Below are 12,231 nucleotides of genomic sequence, written 5' to 3' on the forward strand. Positions count from 1 at the left end.
TTTCTTTCTCTCTGTTTTATCAAAGGTATTATGCATAACATCTTTCTATCAAGGTGACTAATGGTAATGAATGATTCATCTATCTGCCTATCAACTCTATCTATTTACAATGTCATTTTCAAAGACACCTACAATATATTCATCTACAGGATTGTCTCTCGTCTTACCCAGATTTGAGAGTCCCACAGACACACCAGAGAATCTTATCTTTCTAGAAGAATAGAAATTGGTCCAGCTGAGTTCCAGTAACGTGAGAGGTAAATCTAACTACATTAGCTGGCAGTGAAGTGTAAGATTAGACAAGACCAGCCATGTGTCTAGGCTGTTTATTGTTGGTTTGTCTAGTGCTTTTTCTCTCAACACTCTGGTATCTCATTCTCATTAATGGGATGGCACCGTGTGAGGTAAGGAAGTGGGAACAAATGTGCGGGTGCTCTTTAATAATCATTCGTAGGGCTGCATGTCTGTCACAATGGGAAAGAAGTCACAGACACTGTGATTTTCCCATTTGTTCATGACTTTTTGTGTGTGTCCATGACTCACCCTGCAGTCGGGGCTCCTGCAGTGCCTGTCCCGGGGGATGTCCCCAGCCCCCCACTCCAGGCATTGTGACCAAGTGCACGGGGTCACAACAGCACTCAGGTGTGGCCCAACTGCCCCTCTGGAGTGGACACAGCAACTACCAATGTCCGTTCCTCAGGTGAGTGTGGGACATGGTGTCAGAATTGCCAACCAGAGATGAGTAAGATCCAAGAGACGGAACACCTGATCTGTGTTCACACAATCATCATCTATCTATCTATCTATCTATCTATTATGAGATACCATGCAAACCCCTGAGAGGGATCTAAATACCTATGTGGTCTCAACAGGACCGAGCAATGGAAGAAAACCTAACTGCAGTGACAGACTTTATCTTCCTGGGCTTCTCAGACCTCCAGCATCTGCAGCCCCTTCTTTTTTTCCTCGTCTTACTCATCTACCTCTTCACACTGATAGGAAATGGCCTCATCATCGCTGTCACGTTTGCTGACCTGGCCCTCAACACCCCCATGTATTTCTTCCTCAGGAACTTGTCAGTATTGGAGATCTGCTACACTTCCGTGGTCATCCCTAAGACCTTGACCGACCTCCTTTCAGAGAGGCGGGCTATCTCTTTCCTAGGCTGTGCAGTCCAGATGTACTTCTACCTTTTCTTTGGCAGCACAGAGTGTGGCCTGCTGACTGTTATGTCCTATGACCGGTACGTTGCCATATGCAACCCAATGCGTTACTCGCTCATCATGAGCAGAAAGGTCACCCTAAGCTTGGCAGCTGTGGTGTGGATCATGGGCAAGTTGGTGGCATGTGAGCAAACGGCAGCCATATTCATGTTACCCTTCCACGGGCCGAATCAAATCAACCACTTCTTCTGCGACGTCCTCTCAGTGCTTAGGCTGGTCAGCACGGACAAATCACTCATCAATGCCATTCTTTCTTTCCTCACTGTGGTGTTCACAATAGTCCCCTTAATCTTAATCATCATCTCCTATGCAAGCATCATCTGGACCATTCTGAAGATGCACTCAGGTGAGGGGAGACGCAAAGCTTTCTCTACTTGCTCCTCACACCTAATCACAGTCATCTTATTCTACTGCAGCGGCTTTATCACCTACATGAGGCCCAGTTCCAATGTGTCTGTGGACACCAATCGAGCCCTTGCCCTGTTGTACACGGTCATTATTCCAGCATTCAACCCAATCATATACAGCCTGAGGAACAAAGAAGTCAAGGAGGCTCTGAGGAAATTCTTGACTAGGAGTAACATTTCTTTGTTCTCATAAATACAGTTGTTTTTTTCTGATCATTGAGCCCCATTAAAGTATCTCAACTTGGGAGGTGTCTCAAAGTGGGAAAATATCTGTATTATTGCTTAACAATATGATGTATAATTTCATTTCACTTTTTAATACTATATTGCCATCTAACTGGGGGATAGCTCAGTGGTCTGAGCATTGGCCTGCTAAACCCAGGATTCTGAGTTCAATCTTTGAGTGGTCCTTAAGGGATCTGGGGCAAAAATCTGTCTGGGGATTGGTCCTCCTTTGGGCATGGACTAGATGACCTTTTGCGGTCCCTTCCAACCCTGTGATTTATGACTGTGTAATGTTAAAGCAAAGGAGGTTGTAAAGTGTGCTGTTAAGGAACCCATGAAGGATAAAACAATGACTCAAATATTTTAGCCTGTGAGGTTCCCACTTCAGAGGGTTAAGACAACAATGGGCTGGGTCATCAACTTGGGGAAGAACTGACCTGGCTGGTACCATCCATAAGAGAATGTTTTACTCTTCCTAAGGCTAGGGCTGAGATGAAAAGACCCTGGAGGGTTAAAAAAGAAGTGGTCAGCTCTGCTGGAACCTGACAAAAAGACACAGAGCCATCAGGGTGAAGAAAGACAGACGGACAGAGTGAGAGGCAGCAACTGCAGTGGTCAAGCTGTAACTTGGTGCCCAGAGAGAACAGGAGACACTAAGGGTGGGTCATGTCTACCAGGGGGCTGGAGGGGAATGCCAAACGTAAGGACGACAATGGGTCCTATAGGTCATTTTGTTATTTTAAAAATCTGCTTCTCTAAGCACTGTGCATGTTTTAGACAAATACTTCTGGTTCTGTGTCACTGCAAATGATTCCTGACTACAGGGTCCCAAAGGGGAACTTTGGCAGAGTCCAAGCACATCTGGACCTGAGAGGTAATGGGGTTGGCACCCATGAAGGGGGAAACTGGTGACCCCGTTGAAGTGCATCTGGATTTCAGGATCCCACCCCAGAGAGAAGTAGAGGCATGAGCTGACCACATGGACGGGGTTCACTCCTGGGACTGGAGAAGGGTCTCAGAAAGGGGCAGCTTACAAAGGAGGCATCCAGAAGGGCAGATCACATTTAAAGTCTGGTCTGTATTTTATTACATCCATGTTTTAGGAAAGATTTGGACAAATTAGAGAGAGTCTGGAGGAGAGCAACAAAAATGATCAAAGGGTTAGAAAACCTGACAGGAAGAAAGGTTTAGTCTTAAAAAAAGAAGACTGAGGGGGGAACCTGACAACAATCTTCAAGTATGTATAAAGAGGAAGGTGATCAATTGTTCTCTATGTCCATTGAAGATAAAACAAGAAGTAATGGGCTTAATCTGTAGCAAGGGAGATGTAGTTTACAGATTAGGAAAATCTTTCTAACCAGAAGGGCAGTTAAATTCTGGAACAGGCTTCCAAGGGAGGTTGTAGAATCCCCATCATTGGAGGTTTTTAAGAACAGGTTGGACAACACCTAGCAAAGCTGCTCTAAGTTTACTTGTTCCTGTCTTAGCACAGGGGGCTGGACTTGATTGGACTTGATCCCTCTTGGGATCCCTCTCAACCCTACGTTTCTATGAATGTCTGACAACTACAACTGCCTAAATGACTTCTAATCTCCTACCAACAGCATTTTCTGTTAAAAAACAAACAAAAATAAAAACACCTGGGAAATTCACTCACAAAGAATTTATGAACGCAGAGTTAGATTTGTACAGGGCTGGTGACATAGCATGCCTATGTGCTTTAGCAATTTTGTGATTATTCATTGAGACCTTTGTTTTCCATTGTAACCTCCTTGTTGGTTTAGAACATCCAGATGCTAGTGAAAAAGCGGCCCATTCTGACAGCATCAGTCTTTTCTGAGCACTGCTGCCCCTGCTAGAGTGCAGGATGCCTTGGAAATCACTCACAGGGAGAGATCCATCACTGGCCATCAACACATACTGATTCTTCTATCCTGGAACAATGGGTTTTCTGCTGGCAGGGCCACAGAATTTGATTGACTCCCTACACAGAAGCAAACAGGGGTACAATTTGGAGCTGGGAAATTCCCTGAGCAAAGCACCTGGAAACAGGATGTGGCTGTGAGACTCAGCATCTCCTGAGGATGCTGACCAGAACCAGGTCTGCCAGGGGTGGTGAGATCAGACTGAGAGGGGTGCCTTGAGGATGTTGTTTTCCTAAATTCTGTACCTCTGGTGTTGTGTTGTAAAGTGTTTGCGTCTCTTGCTTTCCTGCTGCATTGTCCCTGAAGGATTTGTCTGGGCTCCCACTGTCAGGTGAGGAGGAATGGGTATAAGTAACTGGTGGACGGAAGAAATGAGTCAGTTGTTTTGTGGTCTAAGACAGGTGGACTGCAGACTCCCACTGCCCAAGAAAGGTGTCATGCATGGGGTCCTCACCTGGCAATATGCATGAAAGTGACCCAGAGCTAGGGACAGTGACCAGTCACTATCTAGACCAAGATGGGTTAGAATCATGTGGGAACCATAGTTTGGGTCTGAGTACAACAGACTGATGTCTGACCAGGGGGAGGTCAAGGCCAGGTTGGAACAACACCCATTAAAATAAATGAGGCAGTTCACACTTCCAAGCTGTTTTTTCAGGCTCTCTATATACTCAGGCAGGCATTGCCACAGGGGTTTCACTCAGGTCATATTTGCTAGGTTTTCTTTGCCACCACACCATCTAAAGACTTAGGGCTAGATTCACAGGGAGGATTTAGGTGCCTTACTGCCTAACTTAGTTTCCTAAGGCCAACATTTAGACACCATTGACATTCATGAAACCCCTGCTACCTTGCCCTATAGTTGTCTAATGTCCTCAGGTGCCTAACTTTCCACCAGTAAAGTCCAAGAGGTGCCTACATTTTTGCCAGTGGGCCTGTGGGAAGCCATCAAATTACTGACACCAATAAGCAGCTCAGCCCTGACTCATGCAAACTCCCCAGTGGCATTTACAAAATTGGTGCTCCATCAGGTATCTCACTTGTGGGGGTCTGTAGTGGAGCAGATGGCCCCACTCCCTGAAGGTGTGGGCTGAAGCAAGCCAGTGCACCTGTGCAGACCGGGAGCCAATCGGGGAAGGGCTTATAGGGAGCCAATCAGGGACCTGATTGGAGGCAGCCAATCAGGGCCAGGTTCAGCCCTACAAAAAAGGCTGCTCAGTGAAAGAGCAGTCAGTCTATCCCAGACCTTCAGGGAGAAAGGTCTGTCTTCTGAGCAGGAGACCAGCACCCAGGACAGTGCAGTGCTGGGCAGGTTCAGGGAGGCATAGTGGAGCTTCAGCCTGATATCTGCCAGACTGCGGGCCCGGAGTAGAAGGGCCTAGAGGGTGCGATGGGGTCAGAGGGGAAGTAACCCAGGGAAGGCTGAAGGCAAGGGGAGAGAAGGAGGGCCGAGAGGCTGCCATTAGAGGGTCCCTGGGTTGGAATCCAGAGTAGCGGGCGGGCCTGGGTCCCCCCCACTTGTGCTGCCCCAGGCCATGGAGCAGTGGCTGAATCAAGCTGCAACCTGCCCCCTGACATAAGAGGGGCTAGACTTTGGGGGTTGTGGCAGGCTGCTGAGGCTGGTGCAAAGACTCTTGTTACCACCCCCTCCTCTCCCCAGAAGGTGGTGTAGATGGACTAAGGGGCACTGCTGGAGGGCAGTGGTCAGGAAGAGGGCGCTGCAAGCCGGAGAGCAACGCGGCCTCAGACACCAACTGAGGGCGAGACAATGGATGGGACACCACCAGGAGGGGGCGCTCCACTGGACAGAGCTAATTCTCAGAGACAACCAGTAGGAGACACCAGGGGATGAGTCCCAACACCGTTACTCTGTCTAATCTGGTAGTTGTGCTCAAAGGACTCTCTCAATCTCTTCTGTTGAAGCTGTTCTACTCTGTGTACTGACATCTTCATTGGAGCAGGGAGTGGAACGCGGGTATCCCAGGAAAATGTCCTAGCAATTCTCTCTGTAGAGTGCTAGAGGGTATAGAGAGAGTGGGAATAACTCTATAGCCTAGTGGCTAATGCATTCTCCTGAGACCCAGGTTTCAATCCCTGCTCCAATGAAGATATGCACATGTCAATACTACAGCTACAGTGTTGCAGCTGTGTCGCTATTGCATAGACCCTTACTTTGTTGGTGGAAGGAGTTTATCCATTGAGGTAGTTAATCCACCTCTCTGAGAAATGGTAGCTAGGCCAACAGAAGAATTCATCCTTTTACAAACTGCCCCCCTGCTCAAGACCTCATGGCCCTGCCACACCCTGCCCCTGAAAAAGGCAGTGGAGAGGCTCTTCCAAGCTGTCTAGAAGGGCTATGTGGGACACAGCCAATCAGGGCCCAGCAGGCTAGTAAAAGAAGAGCTGCAGGGCCAGAATGAGTCAGTTCCTTGCTGGAACTGGTGGAGTGTGCATGGTGTGTGGCTGGATGAGGGAGTGAGAAGGAGCTCTAGGCTGGTAGCTGGGACCCTATTCAGACAAGGTCTTGAGGTAAGGGTGAAGAAGGTGCGGGGCTGTAGGGAAGTGGCCCAGGGAATTAAAGCAGCAGTATGACTTAGATAAAGGGATACAGTGGATGGCTGCTATCAACAGGGTCCCTGGGCTGGGATCCAGAGTAGTGGACGGGCCTGGGTTCCCCACCCCCATTAGCCACTGGGGGAGTAGTAGCCTGGAGTTTGAGGCACCCCAGAAGGGGAACAGAACTCCTTAGTGGCCCAGCAAGAGACCTGGGGCCTGAGGTGCCCAGAGAAGATGAGGACATTGCCTCCTGGGAAAAGCCCTGGGAGTATGGCTCAACACCAAGGCCAAAACCATTGATAGATTACGGGACTAATTAAAGACCTGAGCCCAAGGAGGGCTACAGGGAGAGAAAGTGCGAGCCTGTACACACTCGACCAATGGCCCTTGCTAGGGGTGAGAACCCCAACCCCATTACACCCCCGTTTTCGGTTGCTTAAAATTTTGCCAAATTCTTTTGTCAACCCTGCTATCATGGCTAAATTCTATTTGGGGGTGTTACTCCCTTCCTGCAGGTTCAAGGCAAAACTAAATTCTCTAGGCTCAAATTCACCCCTAACTAAAAATTCTGTAAAGCACCTCACACTATTATATCTAACTGTTATAATTTAGTCACACATCACAGGGTACAAATAAGTGCTATTGACTCCCTAAAGCATACGTGGTTCTTCCTGAAAGAGAGGCAGGAGTCATTTTAGAATGGGGAAAAGTGGTGGTATGCTACTGAAGCTTGATCAGCAGTGGAGGTGATTTGAATTCATAGAGTTCTTGGTCCTCCGATTTCCAGAGCAGTCTAGGAAAGTCTGTAGGACAAAGTTAATGTGTGGATCTTATGGTAGGAGGGCATTCTCTAGTTCTCGGCTAAGGCAAATGGAGTCTGGTGTCTCTGCTCACACCACACCCATATCCCAGTCTCCAACTAAAATACCATACTCTACCCCAAATCCAATAAGCGCTTTAAGTTTCTGCTGTCAAATGGTCAAAGTAGAATTTGACATGAAGTTGCTCAAATAAAAATTTGTACCTGGGATTTTCAAAGGACCCCAGAGAGTTAGGCATCCAGCTTCCATTGGACATAGTGCAAAGCTAGCTGGGTTCCTAACTCCCTTAGGCCTCTTGAAAATCCCAATCTCAGTCCTTACCATTAGGTAAACCAAGTTTGAAAATCTGGTCCAATATGTCATCAGTAGGTTTCAGAGTCATCACCCTATCTGAGAAGTAATGGAGCAAAAATTCATCCCTGGCATAAATCCATTGATTTAAATGATGAAAGAACAGATATTTTTCTCTGGGGATTCCAAATGACCCTTAAGAATTGTAGATGATCAAGACCTCTTTCCGCTCACAGCCCTACAGGGTCCTTTATCAGGGTCTTATATGGAGAGTTTATTTTCCATCCGTAGGGCTTAGATGCTTATTTCTGCAGAAATTGTCAAAGACACCAGAAAAATGTCTGTGATCTACGCTCCACTCCAAAGAGCTACAATCTGGCTTTGGATATCAGTGGGTATAGATGTACATCAACATGAACACTACTATTTCCAAATACAATTTACATCACCACTACACAGTACAGTTACAGGCATTTCACCAGAGAACAAACTGACAATATCTCCCTCCCATTCCCCCTCCTCCCCACTGGAATTCCACCCAAACCAGCTTCATCTTTGAATACAAATGCTCTGGGGATGTGTTCTCAAGAGTCCTTTTAAAGAATATATATTTAAGTTCTCCTTCAAGGTCCCCATTGTTAGTAATGCAGAGCCAGCATCATTTATTTCTTTGAACTGTTAGGTGAGAGGCATTTCACATATTGCTGTAGCTATTTTAACGATTCTGGATGTTCATTCTTTCATGGATGTTTTGAATCTCCTTCATCTATCTAGTCTATCTATGTCACCATTTCTCGCTTTAGTGAGTTATATGAAACTTTCTGGTGCTGTGGGGTGCACAATTTCACTCTTCTGTAGTGTCTGAAGGGCACAGAAATTTTGAATATAAACACTTTATTTATGTTATGTTTTTGTTTCTGAATGTACAGCTAACTTGCAAATATGAGAGAGTATAATCTTTCTGATTTAGGTAAGGAGAAAACTAATGGATCCTGATATCAATTGGACTCTGGCACTTTGTATGCTGAAAATCTGGAAACATAAAATAGATCAAAATAAAATATAGGGTGATTCTATATTTTACTACTATATTTTACTAATGCTTTTAATAAAAGCATTCATCATCATCATCATCTTCACCATCACCATCATCTCTGTCTCACAGTCAGTATCGAATCTATCAAATCAGGTGGGTATCTAGCTCTTGTCATAATATTATTTTCCCATTTCTCTTTTTGTGTTTCTTTCTGTCTTTATCTAACCGACCATTTGTCTCTCTGTTGGAATATTCAAAACTTTCCGGTGTTGTGGAGGTAGAATACGCCTTTTCTGTAAAGCCTTGTATTAACCTACCACACCATTGATGGGCATGTAGATTTCATATATGCAATCATGAGAAACTGCAATTTTTATCATTTAGCTAAACTGAAAACAAATGGATCCCAATTCTAAGTGGACTGACATATTTTGCATGGTGGAAATATAAAGCAGTTAAAGAGAAAATAAAATGATTGTATATTTTGTATATTTTATTAATTAAGAATAAGTTATACTCCTCATCATTCTCTCTCTCTCACCAAATTATTCACTCTCCATCTACATGCATCTCTCTGTGTTTCTTAATCTATCTGAGTTAATTGAAATTTACAGTTGCTCTTTAGTAGAAAGACATTGTAACCTACTATGCCTTTGACAGGCACATACATTTCATACTTATCCTATTATCCTTTTCTAAATGTTTATTTTGAATGAAATCTGGAAATGTATAGCAGCTAAAGAAATGAAGATTAGATTATTTTTATATTTTACCAGCTAGTGGTAATAATCTGTCTCTCCACTGTCAGTGTTTTACAATACACAAGCACTAGCCCTGGCTAAGGGAAAGACTCGTATCTAAGAGTTAAAGCAAAGACGGTGAATCAGGAGCTTTCCTATGTCCTCCTTCAGGTACTTGTAAAGGTATGTGATCTACCAATGAGGGAAGGATTCTTGAGTTCTATCCCAAGCTCAGAAAGAGTTCTATCCCTCTACTGTTTAGTGATTTGGGAGACTCCGAATCAGGACTCCTGGGTCCTCTTCTCAACTATGAGAGGTGAGTAGGGTCTATTGGTTAGAGAAGCAGAGATTGGTTTCTATTCCAAGTTTTGACAGGTGAGTGGGGAATAGCACAGGGGGCTTGGAGACAGGTCTCATGGATTGTATTGCAAGCTCTGGGAGGGAGTGTTTTGTAGTGGTTAGAACAGTGAGGTCTAGGAGCCATGAGCATTCCTCAGCCCTGGGAATGGTGTGTGCTCTAGCAGTGACATTCCTGGGATCTAGTACAAACTCCAGAAGGAAAGCAGGTTCTAGGGGTTAGATCAGGGTCAGGGAGTCAGGATGTCTAGCCTCTATTCCTGGATCTGAGAGGGAAATGGGATCTAATGGTTAGAGAGGATTAGTGGAAAGAAATTCTAGACTCCTGGTTCTGCCAGTGACCAAACTGAAATGTGCAAATTCTTGTATCATAACTCCTTTTTCCTTGTTTATAGACCATTCTCCTCTCTGCTGCAGCCAAGAGAAGATGTGATCATGAAGAATCAAACCATGCCAACTGAATTCATCCTTCTTGGATTTCATAATATTCAGGGGTTACGTTTCCTACTCTCTTGGGTCATCTCCATCATCTACATCTTCACCATCTTGGGGAACATGCTCATCATCTTCCTCTCCTTCGTGGAACCACATCTCCAAACCCCAATGTACTTCTTCCTGGGAAACCTCTCCCTCCTAGACGTCTGCCAGACCACCACCACTCTCCCCCAGATGCTGGTACACCTGCTCTCAGGCAGGAGCAGTATCTCCTATGCAAGGTGTGCAGCACAACTCTACTTCTTCCTCTTTTTTGTGGGTGCTGAGTGTGTTTTGCTGGCCACCATGGCATATGATCGCTACGTGGCCATATGCAAACCCCTACGCTACACGCTGCTCATGAACAGGAAGTTTTGTGTTCTGCTGGTATCGGTCTCCTGGCTGAGTGGCATACTCAATGCAGCCTTGCACACATTCCTCACCATCCGCCTGCCCTTCTGTGAGGCCAACGAGGTCAACTACTTCTACTGTGACATCCCACCCCTGCTGTCTCTTTCCTGTGGAGACATCTCATTCAATGTCACCATGATACTGGTATCGAGCATTTTCTTGGGGTGGAGCCCCACCCTGTGCATTGGACTTTCATATGGATACATTGTTTCAAGGATACTGAAGATACATTCCAGTGAGGGGAGGAGCAAGGCCTTCTCCACCTGTGTGTCGCATCTCACTGCAGTTCTGCTCTACTATGGGAGTAGTATCTTCACCTATGTTAGACCCCTCTCTAGTTACTCATTGGATAATGACAGGTTAATCTCCCTGCTGTACAGCATCATCACCCCCATGTTAAACCCATTGATCTATACTCTGAGGAACAAGGATGTGAAGAGAGCCATGAAAAAGATCCTTGTGAAGAAAATGTTCTTCTAAGATAATCAAGAATACTGGCATTGGTATATACTTACAAGAGTGGGATGTAGTAAGCTAGAACATATGGGATCTAGGAGTCAGGACTCATATGTTCTATTCTGGCCGTCTGGGAAGGGAGTGGCTTTTAGTGGTTAGAGATGGGGGGATGCTGGGAGTCAAGATCCTAGGTTATATTTGATGGGTCTTGGAGGGGAATAGGTCTAGGGATTGGAGCAGTGGAGTTGAAATCCCTGGACGGTTACAAAGAGCTTTCATATCTATAAATGAAAGCTTTTATAGGGGTGCTAAGTGTTATTATTAAATGTGGAGGACAGTCACTAGGAAAGTCTGAGAAAGGATCCAACAATAGAACATTACAATTAAACTGAACCTTAATTTGTAAACATAATGTTAGTTGCTTTGTGCCTTGAATGTCTTTTAACTATTTATGAAAGATATGGACAAATTGGAGAGAGTCCAAATGAGAGTATCCCAAATGATGAAATGTTTACAAACCTGACCTATGTGGAAAGGTGAAAAAAAACTTGGCATGTTTAGTCTTGAGAAAAGAAGACTGAGTGGGGACCTGATAACAGGCTTCAAATGTGTTAATGGCTCATCTAAAGAAGAGAGGGATCAATTGATCTTCATGCCCACTGAAGGTAGGAGAAGCAGCAATGGGCTTAATCTGCAGCAAGGGAGACTTAGGTTAGCTATTAGGAAAAGCTTTCTAACTCTCAGGGGAGTTGAGCTCTGGAACAGGCTTCCAAGGGAGATTGTAGAATCCCCATCATTGGGGGGTTTTAGGAACAGGTTGGACAGACACCTGTCAGGTCTTATCTATGTTCACTTGGTCCTGCCTCAGCACAGGGGGCTGGACTTGATGACCTCTCAAGGTCCCTTCCAGCCTGACATTTCTATGATTCTATGATATACATTTGACTAAAAAAAAAATTTTGGGGGCCAGTCCTTCAACTACTTAAGCATGTAGGCTCAGATTTCCAAGGGAGCCTAAGGGAATTAGGCACCCAACTCCCATTGATTTTTTTTCAATGAACTCCTTTATGCCCTTTTAAAATCACAGCCATAAATAATTGTCTGGTTGACTTACATCCTCTCCCCTGCTGCCAATGCACATGAATCCCTTCACTCACAGGAGTAAGAGTCCACAGGCCTGTAAACTCCTCTGCTGTGTTTCATTCGTTACAGAGCTTTGATGCTCCATCCCTGATATGGGTGCATATTAGTAGTCAGTGAATTGAACATTCCCTATTGCCTAGCTCCCTCAAAGGCTGATGTTTGGATT

At 45.2% G+C, this 12,231-nt stretch overlaps 2 protein-coding genes across 2 annotated transcripts; both read left to right on the forward strand.

Moving 5' to 3' along the window:
* Positions 1-857: 857 nt before the first annotated feature.
* Positions 858-1,823, forward strand: LOC128847192 (olfactory receptor 10A7-like). The gene has a single exon (XM_054046554.1). The coding sequence runs from the start codon at positions 858-860 to the stop codon at positions 1,821-1,823; it is 966 nt and encodes a 321-aa protein (XP_053902529.1).
* An 8,193-nt stretch (positions 1,824-10,016) lies between these two features.
* LOC128848214 (olfactory receptor 5V1-like) lies at positions 10,017-10,946 on the forward strand. Its single transcript, XM_054048031.1, has one exon. The coding sequence runs from the start codon at positions 10,017-10,019 to the stop codon at positions 10,944-10,946; it is 930 nt and encodes a 309-aa protein (XP_053904006.1).
* Positions 10,947-12,231: the final 1,285 nt, after the last annotated feature.

Source organism: Malaclemys terrapin, chromosome 13 (genome assembly GCF_027887155.1).
Source record: "Malaclemys terrapin pileata isolate rMalTer1 chromosome 13, rMalTer1.hap1, whole genome shotgun sequence".
Lineage (NCBI taxonomy): Eukaryota > Metazoa > Chordata > Testudines > Emydidae > Malaclemys > Malaclemys terrapin.